This window comes from Tupaia chinensis, unplaced genomic scaffold (genome assembly GCF_000334495.1).
Source record: "Tupaia chinensis unplaced genomic scaffold, TupChi_1.0 Scaffold000600_1, whole genome shotgun sequence".
Lineage (NCBI taxonomy): Eukaryota > Metazoa > Chordata > Mammalia > Scandentia > Tupaiidae > Tupaia > Tupaia belangeri.
The window spans coordinates 4,814,487-4,836,832 of record NW_006160117.1 but is presented as its reverse complement, the minus strand read 5'-3'; the positions used below and the strand labels follow the sequence as shown (position 1 = coordinate 4,836,832).

At 35.9% G+C, this 22,346-nt stretch overlaps 1 protein-coding gene across 1 annotated transcript in view; it reads right to left on the bottom strand.

The window, feature by feature from the left end:
* LOC106735979 (high mobility group protein B2-like) overlaps positions 1-22,346 on the bottom strand; it is a 168,198-nt gene that overhangs the window by 141,250 nt on the left and 4,602 nt on the right. Inside the window, 2 exon segments of the mRNA XM_014591568.1 lie at positions 12,983-13,036; positions 13,124-13,220. Of these exon segments, the coding sequence (XP_014447054.1) occupies positions 12,983-13,036; positions 13,124-13,220 (151 nt within the window).

Genomic DNA, 22,346 nt, shown 5'->3' with positions numbered 1-22,346 from the left:
TCTTTCTTGTGCTCTTTCTCCTTCTCCCCTTCCCTCCTTCCCTGTCTCTCTTCAGCAAACACACACACACACACACACACACACACACACCCCAAAGCAAAGTAAAAACAAACAAACAAAAACTAGAGCAAAGTAGTCCACTGATTCTATTTACAAACTTCACTTTACGTAATTGCTTTAGTTACCTTTTTAAACTTTCATTTGCAGATCTTTTCAAACTTACAAATAAATTGTAAAAATAGGACAAAGAGATCCTGCCACATACCTCTACCTAATTTCTCCAAATGTTAAGGTCTTACTTAATTACAATTTACTTCTCAAATCAAGAAAATCAACGTAAACACAATAATACTAACAAGTTGGATATTGAGGCTACTGGTCTGGAAGTCACATTTTGAGAACCCCTATAGGAGTCACATCTGACCTCTCTTGAATCCTTGATTAAGCCAATATCATCCTTTTCTCAGGGTTTTGCACTAATTTTTTCTTCTGTCTTATTATGGCTGGTTCTTAGTAATTCAGGTCCTGACTACCTGGATTATAGTTTCCATGATTTATTTTCACCACAGTACTTATCACTACTTAAGAGTTTCCCATAACTTTTTGCTGTGTATATTTCCACATTAGAAAGTGTACCAAGAAATGGGACCGTGTTCTCTTGTTCCTGAAAAAATCTTCAAGATCTCAGACTATTCTTGTCAAATAGTAGGCACTCATAAAGACTTGCTGATTATATAAATAAAATTGCCATGTAATAATAAATTTAACTGAACAGCAATTATAAAGTGCTAAAGTAAGTTTGGTCTAAGCATACCACTGTCCTTAAGTCCTTACTTAATGAATGGTATTTTTAAAAAAATCTTAACCTAGTATGTAAGCTAACTAAAATCCTAATATAGTAATATACTTTTGTAACAAATAGCTGAGTCTCAGCCATTCACAGTAGCCAAACTTTAGTCAGTCACAGGTAGCCACCTGATCAAACCATGTTCAAATTAAGTGAATGCCAAGCTGTATCCTGTCAAGCTGTCTCTATACTTCATTTTTGTTTTCTGTCCATAAATACTGCCTAACCTCACTAAAGACCAGGGTTCTATGAACTTATTCTGGTTTTGAGGATTGCCCAATTCTGGAATCATTTTTTAAATCAATTAACCTCCATTAAACTTAACTTCTATAAAGTTTTTCTTTTAAAAAGCCAGTTGTTACTTCTATAGAACTTTGCAGTTTTAAATCTGCTCTTATATACTTAGTATTTAATCTAGAATATTGAAAAGAGAATTATATTAAGTGTTACAAATGCATGGATTAATTTCCTCACAAATGCATGGATTAATTTCCTAGCTTGATCCTTTACTATCAAGGTTTACATTCTACCTAAGACTTAACTTTCTTATAAGGTATTCAAATTAATCAAGTCAGTAAACATTAAAGCCAAAAATTCAACCTATGTTTGATTGAAAGCACACCAAGTTTAATAGCACCGAACTGGAAAATAAATCAATGAGGTCAGGAATTGCATCTACTTTATTACCTACACATTTACTTGTGCCAACTATGGTATTTTCCACACAAGAGACAGCAAACATTTGTTAAATAGAAGACAACTAAACGCTACTAGTGAGGAATATGGTGTGCATCTGTCATATTTAAATTTGTATTTTCAGAATTTATTAAAACTATTATCCTTGAACAAATCATTTTACCTAAGTACTCTTTTTTAAAGATTATTTATTTATTTATTTCCATTTGTTATTGTTATTTTTTTTCTTTATTTGACAAGAGAAAGAGATAGAAAGGGAAAGTAAGAAAGCAAGCCACCAGGTCCAGGACTTGAACCATGGCTGATCATGTGGGAATCCAGCCCCCTTACCCACCATACCACCTGCTGGCCCCTTTAAGTACTCTTAACTAACAATTATTTATTCCTAAATTATATATTATTCAAATAGTTTTAGATCTCTATATTATTCTTAAAAACAAATACTTCGGGACCACCAGATGGCATAATGGTTACATCACTGGACTTCCATATGGCTGACCTTAGTTCAAGTCCTGAACCTGGTGACTTCAAACTCATGCTGGCTGCATGTGTGTGTGTGTGTGTGTGTGTGTGCCTAAGATCCTGGGAGGAGAATGGAGGAGAAGGGATTGCTGTATGGCCATCCTCCCTGGTGGCGGGGAGGGTGCTGATTTCTTGCTTTCTGTCTGTTTCTCTCTGTCTCTCAGACAAGTGTACACAACCTATAGGAAAAATCTCTCAGAATTACTTCAGTATCACCTCAGTTTTAGCAAAATAACTAATTTTGATAAAACTATTTGCATTTTATTAATCCTATTAAATGTCAGGGCTTTGCAATCTTGATATATATAACATTTAGAAAGATCAAGGATATAATACATATCTGACAGTATGGGGTTTTTATATTTTATCTATCATGGATCAAAGGCTGAGTTTTAATAAAATATAAGGTCAGATGAACAATAATCTCTTCTCATTCTGTGTCTTTTCTTGATACATTGTCAAATTATCATATGGGATCCAGATATATTTTCATAGCACTGCTTCTCCATTTCAGTTGGTAAGCATAGAGTTCTCAGACTTTTGAGGCTCTTAACTTTTGTTGTTACAGTGTTAACATTTCCTATGAGAGCTAGTTAAAGGTATGAGCATTTGAGTACTTTTATAAACAAATAGACATATGTGCACAGTAGGATCTCTTTCTTATGTGGATACTTTTGTATCTCTAAAGATTTCAATAATAAATTTCAAAGGAAAGACAAGAGTTACATTTAGAACAGAACCACAGACAAATGTAGATTGATATAATCACAAACTATACTACTCTGCCATAAATAACAATGAGATCCTGTCATTCAATACAAAGTGTATGAATTTAGAAGATCTAGTGCTAAGTGAAATAAGCCAGATGGGGACCAGCAGTTGGCGTAATGGTTACATAGCTGGACTCCCATGTAGTCGACCATGGTTTGAGTCCAGGATCTGGCAGCTTAAAACTCACGCTGGGCATATGTGTGTGTGTGTGCACAAAATCTCGAGAGGAGAATAGAGGAGCAGCATGACCATCCCCTAGGGATGTGTGTGTTGGGGGGTGATTTCTCACTTTCTGTCTTTCTGGTGAGTGCATGTACCCCATAGCAAAATGCTCTCTAAAAATAAACAAATAAAACAAAATAAGCCAGATTATGAAAGACAAACATGGTAGGTCCCCACTTAATGCATACCAAATGGCTGTACTCTATGACAAAAATTTAAAGATTTGAAGATACACAAGTAGAGAGAACAACTGCAAATACCACAGACTACACAGGGGATGAACAAAGTGGAGGAGAGGGACTCAGGAAAAAAATGTTTAACAGACACAAGGATGCACATAAACAAGGTAAATAAGTTATGAATCAGTATACAACAACAGAGGGAAAAAAGAGTGCCAATCTTATATATAATCTCAAAAAAAGTAAACTGAAGATTGAAGGTGCATATTTTAAAGTATTTGAAGATAATGAACATGGTAATATCCTTGATTTTAATACCACACAATGTATGCATGCTTTGAAAATTCATATAGTCACCCAAAAAGATGTACAAATTAGATTTAAGTAGAAATTTATAAAATAAAAAATATACATATATATTTTTTCTTATTCCCATGGCCAAGGCCTCCATTAATGCATTTGTACATGAGAATGTATGTGCCCATGTACATTTGTTTAGCCATGTGTTTTTCCAAATTATATTTTTTGTTCTGAATTATAAGAGAAATCAGAACAATGAGTTGCATATCTCATTGACATTCAGGTGTTCAAAATTATGGAAGAAAAAAATTTCTACTCCAAAGACCTTCCAAGATTTAATATGAAAACAGTCCTAATTAAAACCATCTTTCAAGCAGATAGCATAACTATCGGGTGAGCCACAAAATGATGCTAAAATCTAGTATTTTGATTCTATACTTAAGAGTCATCCTGGTCTCATGTATCTTTGTTTTTGGTTGATCTTAAATATAGAAAGGCCTCAAGAGATGATCACAGGCAGGCCTCTGATCATTATCTACCTTGTTTTTTCTCTAGTAACTTCATGGTATATATCTTTAGCCTCACTTTACATATGGGTCAAAAGAATGACAGGGAATAAATGGGAAACTAAAGTCTTAGATAACAAGCTGGAAAGAAACTGTGAATACTTGTCTGTTTAACTATTTACTAAGTCAAAGGATTTTAGATTATCTCCTATAGAGATCAATTAAGCTTTACCAATGATATTATTCATGATTTAGATTTAACAAACTTCAGAGACCTAATACAAGGTAAGCTTATTTCAGATATGATCTCAAAGGCAAACTGAAGGATCTGGCTCAGAAATTGACTGAGTGAAACAAAGAGAGACAAAGTGTGAATATTGTGCCCCAAGTAGATTATGATTATGACCACTTAGGAATGAATAACTGATCAACAGAAGAATAGCAGTGCTAACTTGGAGGCCACTGGCCCACCTAAATTTGTAATTGTGTTTGGCTATGACAAAACAACACTGTGATTTTCGCCTCTGTTCAGTTGCTCTGGTATAGGTTCTACACATTATAATTCAGAACATAAAGGACAAAATCAGAAAATACATCTACTTGTTAAAATACAAGAATTTACCAAATGACTAAGTGTCTTGAAAATATTGCAAACTTGATTTTTCAAACTGACATTCACTGGCATTTGTCATAGCTGTTTAACACAACTACCTAGAAATGATTTTTCTACCACAAACTATATTAGAATAAAGTTGAATATATTCATGACACATTTCAAGAGTTTTTTATTTTTTACATGCATAAATTTGTCTTCCTAAAATATTTACCACATAAAGAAATGATGGAAATTTCCAGAAAGAATAACTATCGACAATTCGGTATTCACATAGAAATGCTGATGAAATTACCTAAGGAAGAAATGATATTAAGTATGTTTATAACTTTGCTTTTTTTTTTTTTTTTGGAGAGTTTTCTGCTATAGGGCGCATGCGCTCTCCAGAAAGACAGAGAGAGACTGAGAGATAGAAAGCAAGAAATCACCCCTCAGGGGGGATGGCCACACCGCAATCCCTTCTCTTCCATTCTCCTCTGGGGATCTTGGACATGCATGCACACGCGCCTGGCATGAGTTTAAGCCGCCGGGTGGACATGAACAATGGTCGACTACATGAGAGTCCAGCGACATAGCCATTATGCTATCTGCTGGTCCCTATAACTTTGTTTTTATAGACAGTTAGAATCTATATAAGTGTTTCATACAAAATAGAAATGTCACACTCAATATAAGAGAAATTTCATTGAACCATGTATATTTCAGTATATCAGTACAAGTAAAAGTCTTTGCAAAGACTATTAAGTTAGTGGTCAGTGGTGTAGTGGTAAAACATGATACTCTGTGAGGTTGATCCACATGAGAAGATTCTGGGTTTGCATATGGAGAACTCTCCGAGTGTGCCAAGCACATGTGTGCCCATGAAGTAGGACTGCCTGTGGCTGGGGGTATATTGCAGTATCAAGACTCTACTGGAGGGATCAGCAGTTAGCATAATGGCTATGTCGTTGGACTCCCACATAGTTGACCACGGTTCGAGTCCCGGACGCGGTGGCTTTAACTCATGCCGGGCGCGCGTGTGTGCGTGCCCAAGATCCCGAGAGGAGAGTGGAGGAGAAGGGATTGCGGCGTGGCCATCCCCCCGGGGGGTGATTTCTCGCTTTCTGTCTCTATGTCTCTCTCTGTCTGTCTGGCGAGCGCACACGCCCTATAGTAAAAACCTCTCTCTCAAAAAAAAAAAAAAAAAGACCCTACTGGAGGTATTTCTCTCTTTCTCTCTCCCTCTCTCTCTCTCTGTTTCTCTTATTCATAGAACTAATATACTTAAAAAGACAAGTTATGTTAATTTGGAATCCCAGATACAAGTTAACACTTCACCTTGCTTAACCAATCAGAATTCATAATAGTTTTTAATGTGTTGAGAGAGAATTTTTTTTATATTAATAAGTAAATAACATTTTTAATGTATTTTCTGTGGATTGTAATCTTAACAGAATAACAAATGAAAATTTAGGGTAATTTAAGAGTATTGAGTAGGTAATGAACAGAATACAAAAGAGGAAGAAAATTTACATGGCTTCCATTACAGCTGATAGGAGATGTTCTGAGATAGCCATAGAAACAGTTCACAAAATGTTGGCTGTGCAACTGGTCATTTCACTGGCTAAAATTCTGTGAACAGTTGTAATGGCTCTATCCCAGTGCATCTCCTTCAGCTTCGAGTCACTGATAAAGCTAATACAATGGTGAAACACACCTTTATAAGATTCATCTCAGTGTTTGAATAAATCCCAGAAGCCAATCACCTCACCTAAAGCATAAACACAAAAGAGATACTTCACTGGGATGAAAAATCTAACAAAACACCATAGGTATCTTCAAAAATTGGTGTCCCCATGTGCCCACCCTGGATGCCTGGTGAAACTTTTCTTCTATCTTGGTTACACTGTGAAAGGGTATTTACAAATGTAAGTTTGGTCAGATAAAAGCATTCATTGATTGATTTGAGATGATACTACAGTCACTTGTGCCATGAGAGAAATAATCAATATCGCCATCCTAAATTTTTAGAAGCATTTTCTACATGAATGTACACAGTAATTCTATAAGATGAACTTGTGAAATACAGAAAATTGGCTTCTTAAATTACTATTTTTCAAATGCATACTGGCTAAACGCACAGTTCATCAGAGGTGAGTTGGTATTTCCTCCCAGGTCTCCTGATCTCCAACGCCCTAGCAGCTCTTCTATAAACATCTAAAAATGACAGATATGTGGGTTGTAGGTGAGAAATCTGCCCTGAAGTGGTTGCAGCTTCATGTATACTCCCATACCCCCAAACTGTGAAATTCTCCAGCCTGCTTGGAGGAGGTCCTAACAGAGCTATATGTGGGGGACAGCGAGAATGCCAGATGGCAGTTTGTGAGAAAATCTGGGACTGAGGCACTCAGCCAAACACAGTGGAATGGAAAAGAAAAAAAAAAAAAAAGGATGATCACCAAGAATATGCCCCCTCTCTTTCTACAAATGAATGAAAGATGAATTAGGAGTCTCTTCCTCATATAGGTAAAAATCCTTCACACAAGCTATTTGTGTGCAACAAATAAAACAGGAGTTGTCAAAAACTTAAAAAGGATGTATTACATTGATTTATCTATCCTTGGATTGGAAAAGAAAAAAAAAAAAAAAGGATGATCACCAAGAATATGCCCCCTCTCTTTCTACAAATGAATGAAAGATGAATTAGGAGTCTCTTCCTCATATAGGTAAAAATCCTTCACACAAGCTATTTGTGTGCAACAAATAAAACAGGAGTTGTCAAAAACTTAAAAAGGATGTATTACATTGATTTATCTATCCTTTCCTTTCATCCTACTACTGGTAAAAGAAAAAAAAAATCAGTCCATTGACAGGGAAGTGTAGGTAAACTTACAAATAAAGTAGTACAAAAATTTTAGCTTTGTCATTACAAGTGAATGAAAATGCTTCAAGAAAACACTTTGTACTTGATTTGTGAATAACAGGGCATTTGTATTGTATTGATTGTTATTGTGTGCCTTTATCACTTTTATTGTTTGCTGCAGTATAGCCCTTTGAAGGTCTGCCAAACCACTGCGGCTTGCTCAAAAGCAGGGCTGAATTTTAATTAAGCTGAGCCAAACAGACACAGAACAGTTGAACTTGATTAGACCACTTGTCCGGATGTACACACAGAGGGCATCAGCACACTTATTTTAATATCTGATAAAGTTGATTCATATATTTGGTGAAATTATCAAGAAAGAACCATCATGTGTCAACATCTTCCTCCTATGTAAGGCTTCTGCATCTTTATTTTAATCCAATAAACCAACAAGGAAAGCTGAGAAGGTGGATAGCCAGTGAAAATGTATGTGGCATAGTATCTTGATAACAATAATATCCTATATTCCCTGGAAAGAAGCAATAGATGAGCTCAGTAATTACAATTCAATGGGATGATTCATGTAAAGAAATGCAAGTGTGTGTGTGAATGTGTGTGTGTGTGTATAAATGTGTGTATGCATATGCAATTTTTTTTCAAATATTTCAACCTGCTAAAAAGTTTATCACAGCATTTAAATCAGAGAAGCAGGTGGGGTGTCAGAATTTCATGAATTTTTATTTTTGATACCTCAGAAAGACCAAAGCATCCAGGTTTATGGCTTCAGCAAAACTGTGCCAAAATGTGTTCCCACGGTAACTTCTCCTGAAATCAGCCAGTGTAATTTTCCCACACAGCATGGAGAAAACTGAGTCTCTGATAGGCCCAGGTTTCCACAAAGCAAACTACTGTTAAATTGACTTTGCTGCTAAGTTAGACCAAGAAACCTCTGGGATACTCTCTGAAAACAACTTGGTTGAGTAGACTTTTAGATTCTTCAGCAAAAATCTCACCTCCCATAAAGGAGGCACAGATTCCAAGAGACATTTTAAAAAACATATTCTAAGGAGTTACTCTTTCTATGTGTGTGTGTATATGGTGATGGATAAACAGACTGTAAAATATGCACAAACTACTATTTCTCAAGAAAATATTTTCCCAGTTAAAATCAAAGATACATCAGTGAAAACTCAAAAGATAAGGTCTCTAAGCTTTCTATATACATTGAGGTACAAACACATTGTAAACAGTGGCTCTTGCTTTGATAAAAACAAATTGCTAAATCCTTAACAGAAATTTACATTTTAATTTCCAATATCTTAATACCAAATTTAATACATTTAATCCTTAAAAAAATCCTCCCCTTGGGATTAGCAAAATAAAAATTTTGTAAATTTCTAAATAGAAATGGAGGTGTTTTCTATGCAAGAAAACAACCAGGTTTTAAAAAGAAAACAGTATATGAAGTTTTTTTAAAGAAATATTTTATTTAACTTTATTTATTTATTTTTATTTAATATGACCAGAGAGGGAGAAAGCCAGTGAACAGGTGAGTGAGAGAGAGAGAGAGAGAGAGAAAGTGAGAAAGCAAGCCACCAGGTCTGGTACTCAAACCATGGTTAGTCATATGGAAGTCCACCGCCCTTAACCACCATACCATCTGTCAACCCCCCTAGGATATAGTTTTCATCCTGAACACCAGCAAGACATGAGAATTCTTCAACTACTACTTCGTATGATTTCACTCTTTATTCCCGTCTACATGATTGAAGAAAGAAAACAGTTTTATGATGATCCATCTAAAACTACTGATAAATTCCAAGAAATAATTAACTAGAAAGTACATGGACTTTGAAGACAAATTGTTCTGAATCTGAATCCTATCTATTCAATTTTCTATCTACATTATGTTCCTCTAGTTACTTAACCTCCATTTTATTTGGTGTAAAATGGGAAGAAATAACACCTCGGGGAAAAAGATAAAGCATTAGAAAAATTCCATGTAATTTATACATAATGCATTATACAATTTTAAATACATTTTAATATGCAAAATGTTAATAGAATCATATGGTAGGAAGCATGTTTTCATTTGATGAGACCCATCATCTATTTAAAAAATAATCAATTAGATTTGTATGCTTGTGTTTTAAATTTTATGATTTCTTATTTAGATTTAATGATTGTACATCTTTACAGCATATACTACAGTTTTTCTTCCCCCTCCTTGACTCCCTCCCTTCCCCTCACCCCACCTTTTAGTCACAACTTTTTACTTTGAGGATGTTGCAGAATGGCATTCTGTACATACAGTGATTTCTGTTATTTTTCTTCTGAAGAAAGCCTACTCTCAGCTAGTTTACATCGAATGTGTTTAAATCCACCTGAGGTAAATGCAACATGCATAATGGTCTCCCTGACTCAATCTCTATCAATATCAACAATTCACTGTTCAATTTCTAAACAAATAACTTTTTAAAACTGTGCTTATTTTTGCTCTTTAATAGGCAAAGAGGGATATGTTTCTAATAGCAAATGGCTTGGTATTCAGCACCTGCATGGAAAAACCTGAAGTCTTCATTTCACACCTGCTATTCCAAAGGTCAGACTGGTTTACCAAAGGCCATTTAAGGAAGGCAATGTGTAATACATGAGAAGATGGATTATATCTAAAGTCAAATCTATAAAACAGTAAAGAACATCTCTGTGTGTACGTGTTGCTCTGTGTTCTGTGTAAGACAACTTAGTTACTAATGGTCATGTGTTAATATAACATTCCTATCCTGCTTCCATTATAGTGATCATAATTGGTAATTGTGTACTTATGATGTCGAATTTTGTCTGCTGTCTCCCTCCTCTTATAGCCTGTAGGTTCTACATGGACAAAGAAAACAAGTTTTTATTACCAATACATAGAAAATATGTTAAAACATTGCCTAACAGTCAAGACTCAACAAATATTTGCTGACTGACTCCCAAATGAATAAAACCTAAAATCTAAAGGATAAGCTCCCACTTCAGGGAGGATGAGGGTATCCGTTTTTTATCTTCCCTTTATTAGTTATTTTCACTTACAAAGTGATATTCTTATTGGTTTGAATCATACCCACTGTATATTTATTATTCAATTTTTCATCAGATCAAAGAGGTTGAAGGGACCTTGAGATGCTGTTACTGCCTTGAGGTACAGCTCAAAGCATTCAGTAAACATTAGCTTTTTTTTTTTTTTCTTAAAAACTCTAGAGATCTCATGAAATTCAGATCAGAAATAATCTTGCCTAGAGGGTAGAAAGAAGATGACATCTATAAAATATTCTAATATATAAACCCCCAATTACCCCCTTACAAATATTTATTCTGTGTTAGATAGTCAATGATAAATTTACGATTACAGCCTGTCCTATCCTCTCTCTGGGAATGAGGGTTTTGGGTTCAGCATGCTTGCTCAAGGACTGGATGAGCTGGGTAAGATAATGGACAAAGCAGCAGAACTTAAAAGGTTGAGAGAAGAGAATAAGGGAGAGAGAAGGGAGGCGGGCAATGGTATGAAAAGGTCAGTGCGTGGGGGAGGGAAGTTGGAGGGGAAATGAGAAGAAAGTACTGAAGAAGCATGATGAGAGATCTTCAGGAAGAAAGATGAATGAAGAGGATCCTTATATATTGATATCTGGCCACTTGCAAAAAATGAGTAAATATCCAAATTATTTTCAGTTCTTTTGTGACTGTTTAAATATAGGACAGATGTTTCTTTGTGGCATGGCCTGAGAATAATTATAAGGTGATCCAGCTTTGTGTGATTTATAATCTTAAAGTTTTTAAAATGTTACTGTCTAATATGGTAAGCAATAGCCACATGTAGCTAACTAAAATTAAATACATAAAATTTAAAATCAGCACCAAGTCACTTACACTAACGACAGATTAAGTGCTCAATAACCCTATGTGACTAATGTCTTCCATTTTGGCAGTACACACATAGAAAATGGCATTATCACAGAAAATTCTATTGTACAGCACTGTTCTAGAACTTGGAGAGAGAGAAAGCAAGCCTCCAGGTCCGGGATTCAAACTGCAGTCGACTATGTGGGAGTACAACACCCCTAACCAACACTCACCTGCCAGCCTCCTGAAGAATGTTTTTAAAATTATAGCCAAAGTTTCAACAGGTAGGCAAAATTTCAAGAAAATGATGAACATATTTTGCAACATGATTTTTTGTTTGCATCAGAATAATATGATATGGAAGTAAAATGTAGTAATAGTTAAAATATAAAACAAATAGTCAAACAAAAAAAAAAAGGCCTAAAAAGATGAACATAAAGGTCAGTGTGAACTGGAAGCTTCTCAATATTTTTGGGACAGGAAGAAGTACATTGCTCCCAGGCTTAGGCCAATGCTTTGTAAATTATGTCACAAAGAAACAGAACACAGGAAGACACGCTTTAGATTAGAGGTATTGCTAGAGGAACACTGAAAGGAAAAAAGGGCAGTAGTGAACATCTGGATATTTTTAATACTGTTTTAAACAAGGAAGAGGTGTCAGAAAGTTTGGGCAAAGGAGATAGGATGAGAAGCTCCAAGAAATCTCCGAAATAGAACACTCTGATGTTTGTGAACAGGAAGGAAAAAGTTCCCACACAATAAAGTAGCAATGAAAAGACCATTAAGTAAATTTGAATCTGGAGCCACCTCATCTCTCCAAATAACTTAAATAATTCTAATGTGGGTAGGAATATGGAAGCTTCAGGAAAGCAAATAGTCAAGGATCCACCCAAACCAAAGGATGTCATGTCTTAAATGGAGAAGTTACAGAAAATGGTTGAAACATATATATATGAGGTATAAGGACAGCCAAACTCAGAAATCTTCATCATTAAAATGTATCTCCTTCTAGTTAAGAATGACTATAGCTGTAATGACGTATAGTGAATGAATGTAAATAAATAAATTTAAATAAAAAATAAAAATTCAAAATAAAGAATGACTGTATTGTTTAAAATATGATATGTTTAAAAACTGTGAACAAAGTAACTACATAAAAAAACAGTTCGGTTGATGATACTCAGGTTTAGTGGCAGAAGCGTGATCCCTGTGGTGAGATTATTGCATTTCAGCACTGACATTCTGATTCAGAGTACATAATTTAATTTATTGGTGCCTCTCCGCCTTTCGGGAATTCTGAAATAGATCTCGAGTTTTCTCACAAGCGAAATGTTAAAAATGAATGAGAGGTATACCCTTGTTTGAACAGAAGTTTCCACAAAAGAAAGGTACAGAATACAAATAGGATGTTCTATTTTAATTACTAAAGAACACCATCTGAATAATAATGCTAACGGAGTGTTTCTGTATCCTAAGTGCATTACATGTGATGATTCTGTTAATCCTCACAACTACTCCATAAAAGTAGTACTGTAATTATCCCCATATTATAAATGAAGAAATTGTAAGAGTGAAGGCAAGTTTTTATTCCCGTGCCTATACGTTGGTTCTCGAGGATCTTCTTCACAAATAATTTTAACAGTTTGTTCAAAAGACCTAATGAAACATACAGATATTAGCAAAGAGTTAAGCAGCCTATTGGGAAACAATCGAAAATCTAAACAGGTAATAGACACAACCTACACTGAATCTGCTGTATTCAGAAGAATAAAACAGAAGGAGAAATCAGACACTCTTCTCCCTCTTCGGATTTTATTTAACTGATCAGTTGTTGAGAAAACTAGAGAATAAAGAGCCTTCAAATTAGATGGATATCTTCTTTATCCCTCAGTTCTTATTAAAGAGCCTCATGTATTGGATTTAAATAATGCTTAATGCATATGCATAAATATGAGGGGGGAGGGAAGGGAAAAGGAAGGGGAGGGGGCAGAAGGACAGCAAGTAAACTCAAAAACAGCAAAAAGAAAGGACGTAGGCAATGGTGGCAGAGAGGGCAATATGAAAAAGACAGCCCTTCTTCTGGGTCTTGGAGGTTTAACAGGGTTTCAAGAACTGGAAAAAATTAAGGGCTGACTCAAGACTAGTGAAGGGACAAGATGCAGGCTTCTTTTCACTCTCCTGTAACTGCAGTGAACGCCTACTTAGGGCCAGGCCCTATTCCAACACTGGGAAAAAGGGAAGATCCACATGTCTGTCACGTTTAGGTGGTAAACAGGAAGCGAAGCTGGAAGGAGAAGGAAGGGAACCGAAATCTGGATCATCACAAAATACTGACATCCTGATAAGGAGTGTGAGAGAGACACTAGTTTACACTGTCCTGCCAACTTGATGCTAAATGCCTTAAGGAAGGAATCTATATTTAAACCCCTTAATATATTTTTCTACAAAGCTGGTAATGGGCAAAAAAAAAAAAAAAGAAGCATTATGGTTTAATAGAAAAAGTATTGATTTAGAAGACTTGAAATAGAACGGTTTCAATTTCCCTGTCTTGAAAAAAATAATTTGTTAGATCATTTTAAGAAATCTTTCAGATATATGCAAAAAAAACCATGGTTAAATTCATCAATTATTTAGTAACGCTGGTAATAAAGAGTTCTCTATGGCATGATATGTAAGGAAGTGCACCTGGCCTCTTGTCAAGTCAGGCTATTATAAGCCAGGTTCATTCCACCTGCAGCATGGGTCGAAGCACAAAAGTGCATCAGAATCAGATAAATCTACAAACTAGCTGCACACATCATAAATGGACAATGTGGCAGAGGGTTCAGAGAGTGAGATTCATAATTTGTACTATGAGATTCCAACTCCCAGTTTCACATGTTTTGTGAAGCACTTCTGTGGCAAGTTGATATAAAGACAAAGATAAATAAAAAAACATAGCACCAAAAGAATACAATAAGTTCCACATATGTTAAGAAATATCTGACTTGATATATAATCACAAGTTGGTAAGACTGGCCACTCCACATTTGGTGGAGTGAGAATATCATTGAGAGTAATCAGTAAGGATATGCTTAAAGAGACATCATCAATTTGAAGAGATGAGAAAACTTGAATGCAAAGAAATCAGTCTGTTCACATTTATTTTACAGCCTGTGTAAGGGATTAGAGGTAGGAGAAGAAAACTCTCTCCAAGTGACAGAGAACCATTTTGTCTCAGTGAATCAACCATGCCTCTCATGGGAGTCAAGATGATTTGCATGTTTGGTGATTGATGTAGATAGAGGTAGTAAATCACATCATTTTAGCTGAAGAGCTCTCCTATCTCAGCCACACGAAAAAAAAAAAAGAACATTTGTACTATATACCCCAAATATTCACATTGCTCAAATGTATTATAATTTCAAGGATGATCTGAAAATGCCCAACGGTCAACTCTGATGAACTTGGAACACACAGAACTTCACCACTAGGGATCATTTACCATTACATGTCAGTAGATTAAAGGCTTCAGGTATTTTCAACTTTGGAAATTTTTAATAGGCTTATCAACAAACTGCATTTTTTCCTAAAATGTGTTGCCATAACTAAGGGAGAAAACAAACAACCATCACAACAACAAACTTGTTACCCAAGAGACTGAAATACAGATTCAAAGTGTTGGTGATTTTTTTTTTTACTATGTTTTCAGAAACAATTATTTTTTCTTTTTGCTTTAGGAGTGCTGATTTTGCTATTGGATTAAGTCTAAGGTTAAAAGTGAGGGTGAGAATAGCAAAACATATTCTGTATGGAGAGTAATTCTATTATCATTGCTGGACCATTCTTGTAGCTAAGAGGTATATTCTTTCAAGAAGAAAAATGTGCTCTATACAAACAACAACTGAATATTTTATTTGGGGGCACAAAATGCAATGACGACACAATTAGATCTAGTAACTAGCAATTACAGATACCCAGCATAAAATAGGGCAAAAAGGAAAATGCTAATACATGGTTACATGAGGAAGTGTCTTGAATAATGGCTAACTCATATTGCTGCAATATTTAGAATATCTAAAGATGGAAACAGGCTCTATAAATGAGGAGAATGAAGAGCTACCTAAACATGGCTGGTGTCTCTGTATTCTTTGAAGATTTTACCTCCTTTTATCATCAGATTCTATAGTACATGACTCTTGTCATAATGTCTGGTACTTTAAATACTGATTGAAAATTTTCTCACCATCTGGGCCTAGTAACTCACTGAACTCCTTGACTCCAGAGATCTTGTCCTCCACTCTGCCTTGGCCACTTGGTATGTGGTTAGCCCTTAGATTTTCTCATAAGCTCAGCTTTAAGCTCACAGGTTCTGACCTCTACCTCCTAAGTCTCCAGTAGACTCCATATAGTACTCCTATTCCAACAATTCTTTGATATTTACAAGCTCTTCAATCCATTCATTCTATTGTACCAGCTTTTAAATATCTCTTATGTGCTTCATGTCCTCACTTTTCATTTTATCAAGCATAAACTTCATGGTGTATAATAAACACTTTCTTGGATGTATCCTCAAATCCCTTCGTACCCTCTCAATTCTGGTGCTCATTTGATAAATATTGAACTCCAGCAAACACCAACTTTTCACTCATGCTGCTGAAAAATCTGGAGGAAAACACTCAAGCATTATATCTAGTCTCATTTTGAATTCATGATCATCAACTTCAAGCTGGCTCTTAGTGTGACTTAGCAATACTATTCAATCTCAAATTTACCTATTTACTGGGAAACTTTCAGAAAGATTCTAAGTCGTCTTGGTTACAGTCTGGGCATCGGAATTTTAAAATGTTCTTTCAGGTAATTCTAATGTGCAGCAAAGATTGGGAAACGCCAGCCTAGGTGATGATTTTATTCTCTTCTCTTTCCTCTACCCTCCAATATCTGCTTCCCCATTTTCAGTCAACAATCTTGTTTCTCGTTTATCTGAGAAAATTGAAGCAATCAGTACAAAATTGCTCCCTCGACTCCTGTCACCACATCTGCCCACATGCCTGCATTGGTGCCCAAAACTGTGGATCCAACTCTCTGTTCTGATTACAGACACACCTTGTGTGCTCTAGATTCTATTTCCTCTCGCCTACTCAAGGACATGGATCTAGCAAATAGCTCCACTCTCCTCTGTACCCCCAATTCCTCCCTCTCTTCTGGATCATTCCCAGGAGTATTCTGTGCTGTTATTTTTCCATCTCAAAAACATCCTCTTGACCCCATTTCCCTCCTACAGTTACAGCTTCATTTCTCTGTTCTCCTTAAATGTGAAACTTGTTAAATTTTTTCAGCATTTGCTATTACTTCCAATTCTTTTCAATTCTTTCTTTACATAAATCTCTTGCAATTATGCTTTCACTCCAAACACACTCTGAGACTGCTCTTCTCAAGGTCATTAAAGGCTACCAGGTTTTTAAATCTAGTTGTCAATTCTAATGCTTCATCTTCTTTGACAAATCAGCAGCATTTGGTACAATCAGCTACGCTTTCCTCCTAGAAACAGATTATTTACTGGTCTTTTTGAACAAGTTGTGGTCTGAACTACACTATGGACCACATATAGTCTGTTGTATCTTTCTGTAAATAAAGTTGTATTGGAGCACAAGCATGCTCATTTGTTTGCCTGATAGCTCTGTCTACTTTTCCACTAAAAGAGCAAAACTGTATACTTGCAACAGAAACCTCTGGCCTGCAAAGCCTGAAATATATACTATCTGGTCCTTTACAGAAGTGTGTCAGGGATCCCTAATTCCTTCCTGATTTCTCTCTCTGACTTCTTTTGACCTCACTATTCACTCTTTTTTTTTTTTTTTGGAGAGGTTTTTACTATAGGTTGTGTGCTCGCCCAAAAGACAGAGAGAGACAGAGTGACAGAAAGCAAGAAATCACCCCACGGAGGGATGGCCATGTTGCAATACCTTCTCCTCCATTCTCCTCTCAGGACACACGCCCAGCATGAGTTTTAAGCCACCGGGTCTGGGACTCGAACCACAGTCAACCACCTGGGAGTCCAGTGACATAGCCATTACCCTAACTGCTGGTCCCACTATTCACTCTTTTAGGGCCTTTGACAAGTTCCTTCTTAACACCGAGGCCTTTTAATGTAAAGATGTCCCAGTATTCAGTTTCTGGACCTCTTCTCTTCCATGTTTATATTCATTTCTCCAGTAATCTAATCCAGCCCCATACCTTTAAATATCATCCTACCTGGGATGTTCCCTTGAACTCCAGATTGAATGATCATCTGCCTACCTGAAAGCTCCATTTTGATGTCTACACATTTCAAAATTAATATATACAAAACTGAATTCCTAACCTTCTCTCATACCTGCTCCCATCACAGTAAATGACAACTCCATCCTCTAAAATGTTCAAGTCCAAAATTCTGGATGTTATAAGAGAGAGAGAGAGAAAGAGAGAGACTTTCTTTTCTTTTACACCACACAGAATACCTCTCAGCAAATTGTGACATTTCTATCTTCAATATATGTTCACAATCCAACCACTTCTCTTGATCTCTGCTGCTACCACTGCAGACCAAGTTATTATCATTCCTAGCCTAAAGTATTACAATGTATTCATGACTGGTCTCCCAGTTATTTCAGTCATCTTTCTCCTAAGCTTTCCATACCAATCTCTCCTCAATTTATTACCAATATAGAAGCCAGGGCAACCCTTTAAAAATATTAAGTTGGATGACATTATGCATTTTTCAAGGCCTTCCAATCACCTTCCACTTTACTAATATTACCTAATGCTAATTTATAAGATGTTATGTGATTTCTCTGACCTTTTCTATTCTTTTTCCATCATCCTTAACTGTGATCCGGCCACTCTTCCTCAGACATACCATACATCTTCATCATCCCTCATGTCCTTTGCTTTTGTTGTTACTTTTACGTAGGATGTTCTTCCCTGAGATATACTCATGCTTCAATTCTTTCTCTCTGTAAGTTCTTTCTCAAACATCATCTACTCGGTGATGTCTTTTATGCCTATCTTACTTCACACTGCAGGTCCTTCCCATTATTCTACATCCTACAGCCCACATCACTCCTTTATCCTTCTAAAAATTTATCACCATGTATGGTGTTTCATATTTCATGTATGTGTTTGTGATGTGTCTTTACATTAAAAAATATTCTCTACAAGGGTGAAATTGTTGTATATTCTGTTTATTGCTGAATCCCTGGTTAGGAGAAGACACTTAATAGATGTTCATAGATATGTGCTGGCTGAATGAACACTTGGAGTTCGAAGGAAATCAATGATAAAACCACTTAGTTTTTCTTCTTTGCCTCTCAACTTTCCTTCAGTAAATTTCTTAAAACACATGTATTCTAATTCTTTTGAGTCCAATTCAAGTACTTATTGATCTTACATTTGTGCCAGGTTTGTGCTAGGGCTGGGGGAATGCCAGAATGACTTAGGTCAATGCAGTTCAACGTGACAGAACAACTAAAACATTATGAATTCCAGGGAGTGTTCAATCTAGAGAGCTCAAAGGCAGCACCACAGAGGAGGCAACCCATTTGCTGTCTTCAAAGATAAACCAGCATTTCCCGGGATATACCTGGGTTAAAGAAAGGGTGAGAAGAGCACTGGAAGAGCAAATATCATGGGGAAATAAGCAGAAGTACAAACCAAGTAATAGCCACAATACTCTCAGCTGAATCATACGGTGATTTAGAAAAGGGAGCAAATGACAGGGCATGAAGCTTAAGAAATGAGAACTGGCCAGATGACCTTGCATTAAATATTTATGGGGAGGGGAACATAATTATTTTCTTGAATTCAAAGTAACTTGACATTTGCGGTTGAATATATCCAAATAAACCATACTTTGAGTCAGTATAGAAAATTTTTATATTCCATGCTGCATGAATTCAAAATATGTATGTACATTCTGTGTATGGTTAGCAACTTACATGTATATCTATATATACACTTAGATCAGTACCTTCATGTTCACCTTTCCATAGTCTTTTCCATATAAATATACTATATCCATATTACATTATAGCCACGAGCTGATTAATTCTCCAAGTAGACACTAACCAGTATTTAGGGAAGGTGAGACAGGAAGTATAGGTGTAAATATACTTGAATTTCAGAAAGAGGATGGCACTTATGAGCCAGATGACATAGATATCAGTTGCTCAATCTCTGTGTTAGTTTTTTCTTTTCTAAACCAAGGAGAATAATGTTAGCCCTCAAAGGGACTGCTCTATGGCTTAAAGGAGGCGATGGAAAATTTCTATTAAAATATAAACACTATGAAAAAACATTTTAACACTACTTTAACAGTAGTATTGGGTCATCTGGAAAGCCAAGATGCATTTTTGCATAGAAATAGCATTAATGGAAACTGTAATTGAGGACACATGCATATCAGACATAAATAGAAGAGGTTTCTTTAGCCAAAACTCAAAGTAGAGTTCAATTTTTATTACTTTTTCAAAACTTCAAGAATAGAGATAAACATGAAAATCATGACAATGACTTCAGTATTTAGTGAGTATTAATAATTTATTTTTAAAATATTGATTAACTAAACACCAGAAATTGAAAGTTTATCAAGTGCCATAATTCTCTATGCTTACTTTTATAATCTCTTTCAATCATCAAAAATTCCTATGAAGTAAATACAATTACTATGTAAATTTTATGTATGTTGAAAAGGAAACTCAGCAAGTTGCAGTAACTTGCAGGGCATCACACAGCAAGCCTGGAGAAAAACCGGAAGTCATAAAGAGGTATGATTCCAGTGCCAACATCTATAACCACTATACTAAAAAATTTATTTTCACCACACAGCCCCCTCTGCAAGTCCATGGTAGGTTCTCAAGATACTTGTGCTTAAAATTTTTTTTTAAAGTGTGCTTACGTGAAATTATATGGTTAATGCACTAATAATGGCACAACCATAAAAGAAATCAGTTCTCTCTAGAAATATCTCATTCAACTTTCAAAAGTAACATTTTTCCCCTTCTGGGCCAGACCATGAATCAAAAGATACACAATAGATTTCTCACAAACAGAGAAAGTACTTGGTTCATCTTACCTAAACAACTACACAAAATATGTACTGAAGGAATGAGCCAGAGGCTAATCGTAATCCAGATACAAGAGTTTTTAAAGTACTCACAATTACTACAGTTAATATAAATACAAAACCTCGGTTTATATGCTTTTCAAAATTATAATCACTCAGTTTACAAGTTGAATACCTATAGTAAATGAATGAGTGCATAAATAAATAGCCAAAGAAAGGGCTAGCATAAGCAGTGCAGAACTGAAGAAAACTAATGATGAATCATGGGTCCAGCCCTAACACCATTTAATTAGTTAGATAATGTCCAATCAAACATGTCAGGTCTAACCAAGGCCAGAATCAAGGTGTACCCTAACAATGATGCTCATGAATTATATTAGGAAAATGTAAATATCTTAGCAACAACCAAACAACTATTCCAACACATGCAAAACTGAACCATTAATTAGCATGAATACACTTTTGGTTTAATTTTCAGAAATGATTTATAGAAACAATGAACAGTGTGCGTATTTTAGTGCCAGTGCTATAATGCATTGAATTGAGATGAGGAAAGAATTCACTTTTTTCAATGAGTATCTATTCATTGGGGCATTGAGGTATCTGTCACTCAATGAGACATCACGTATCATGAATGAGAAAGTAAGAAGTGCTCTGTTCTCAAGAAGTCATGGTGTCTTAACAAATGAGTAACTACAAAATAGGATGGGTACAGTGATAGAAGTATGAAACATGTGTTCCAAAGACTATAGAGTATGGTGGAGAAACTCAAAAGGGTAAAAGAGACTTCAAAGAAGAGATGTTTGCATTAAACCTTGATGGATGAGCAGATATTTAAGTGGAAATGACTGAAAGCTAAGGAAACAACAAAGAGGAAGACGTGACCATCAGGATGGAGATTTTTTTAAAAAAAGTGTAGGGGGAACCAGCAGTTAGCGTAATGGCTATATCGCTGGACTCCCACGTAGTCGACCGCGGTTCGCGTCCCGGACCCAGTGGCTTAGAACTCATGCCGGGCGCGTGTGTGCCCAAGATCCCGAGAGGAGAATGGAGGAGAAGGCATTGCGGCGTGACCATTCCCCCTGTGGGGTGATTTCTCGCTTTCTATCTCTCTGTCTCTCTCTGTCTGTCTGGCAAGTGCACATGCCCTATGGCAAAAACCTCTCCAAAAAAAGAAAAAAAAGAAAAAAAAAGTGTGGGGAATTTCAATCACTGTGTGTGGATATGTCTGAATTTGTATAAGGTATACAAGAAGGTGAGAATGGAAGTTCATGAGTCTATAAAAGTGGGATAGGTCAGATTTAAACAGAACTATGATATAACAGAAAATGAATGTGCCCTGCAGCCACAGAGCATGTTTTGAATTGTAGTTTTGTCCCTTATACCTGCAGTTCCTTAAACTTGGAAAGATACTGAACCTCTCTGTGTATAAAATTCCTCCACTGCAAAGCAAGATATTAACATCACGCTGACTCTAAAGGTTACTTGGGAGGGCCCAACAGTGGTGATAATGCAGCTGGATCTACATGAGAGGGTCCTAGATATATACATCCTGGGGCCTCCCTGCACTGACACCCATGATCCAGACTGGCTGTAACCAGAGGTGAATCACAATGTAGCTGTTACATGTAGCTGTCTCTATTTCTGTCTTTCTCTCATGGAAAAAGTAAATAAATATACTTTTAAAAAAAGAATTATAGATAATCAGATTCTCTATCTAGTAATACACATTTCTAAATACATTATGATAATTATTGTTGTTTTAAATCCATACTTAAAAAGTTTATATTGTACTGGGAAGGCAATGAAGAAATCTGTATTGGACTTGTTTTCTTTTTTTTTTTTTAATTGCCAGAGGGGATGAGCGAGAGTGATGATCATAGA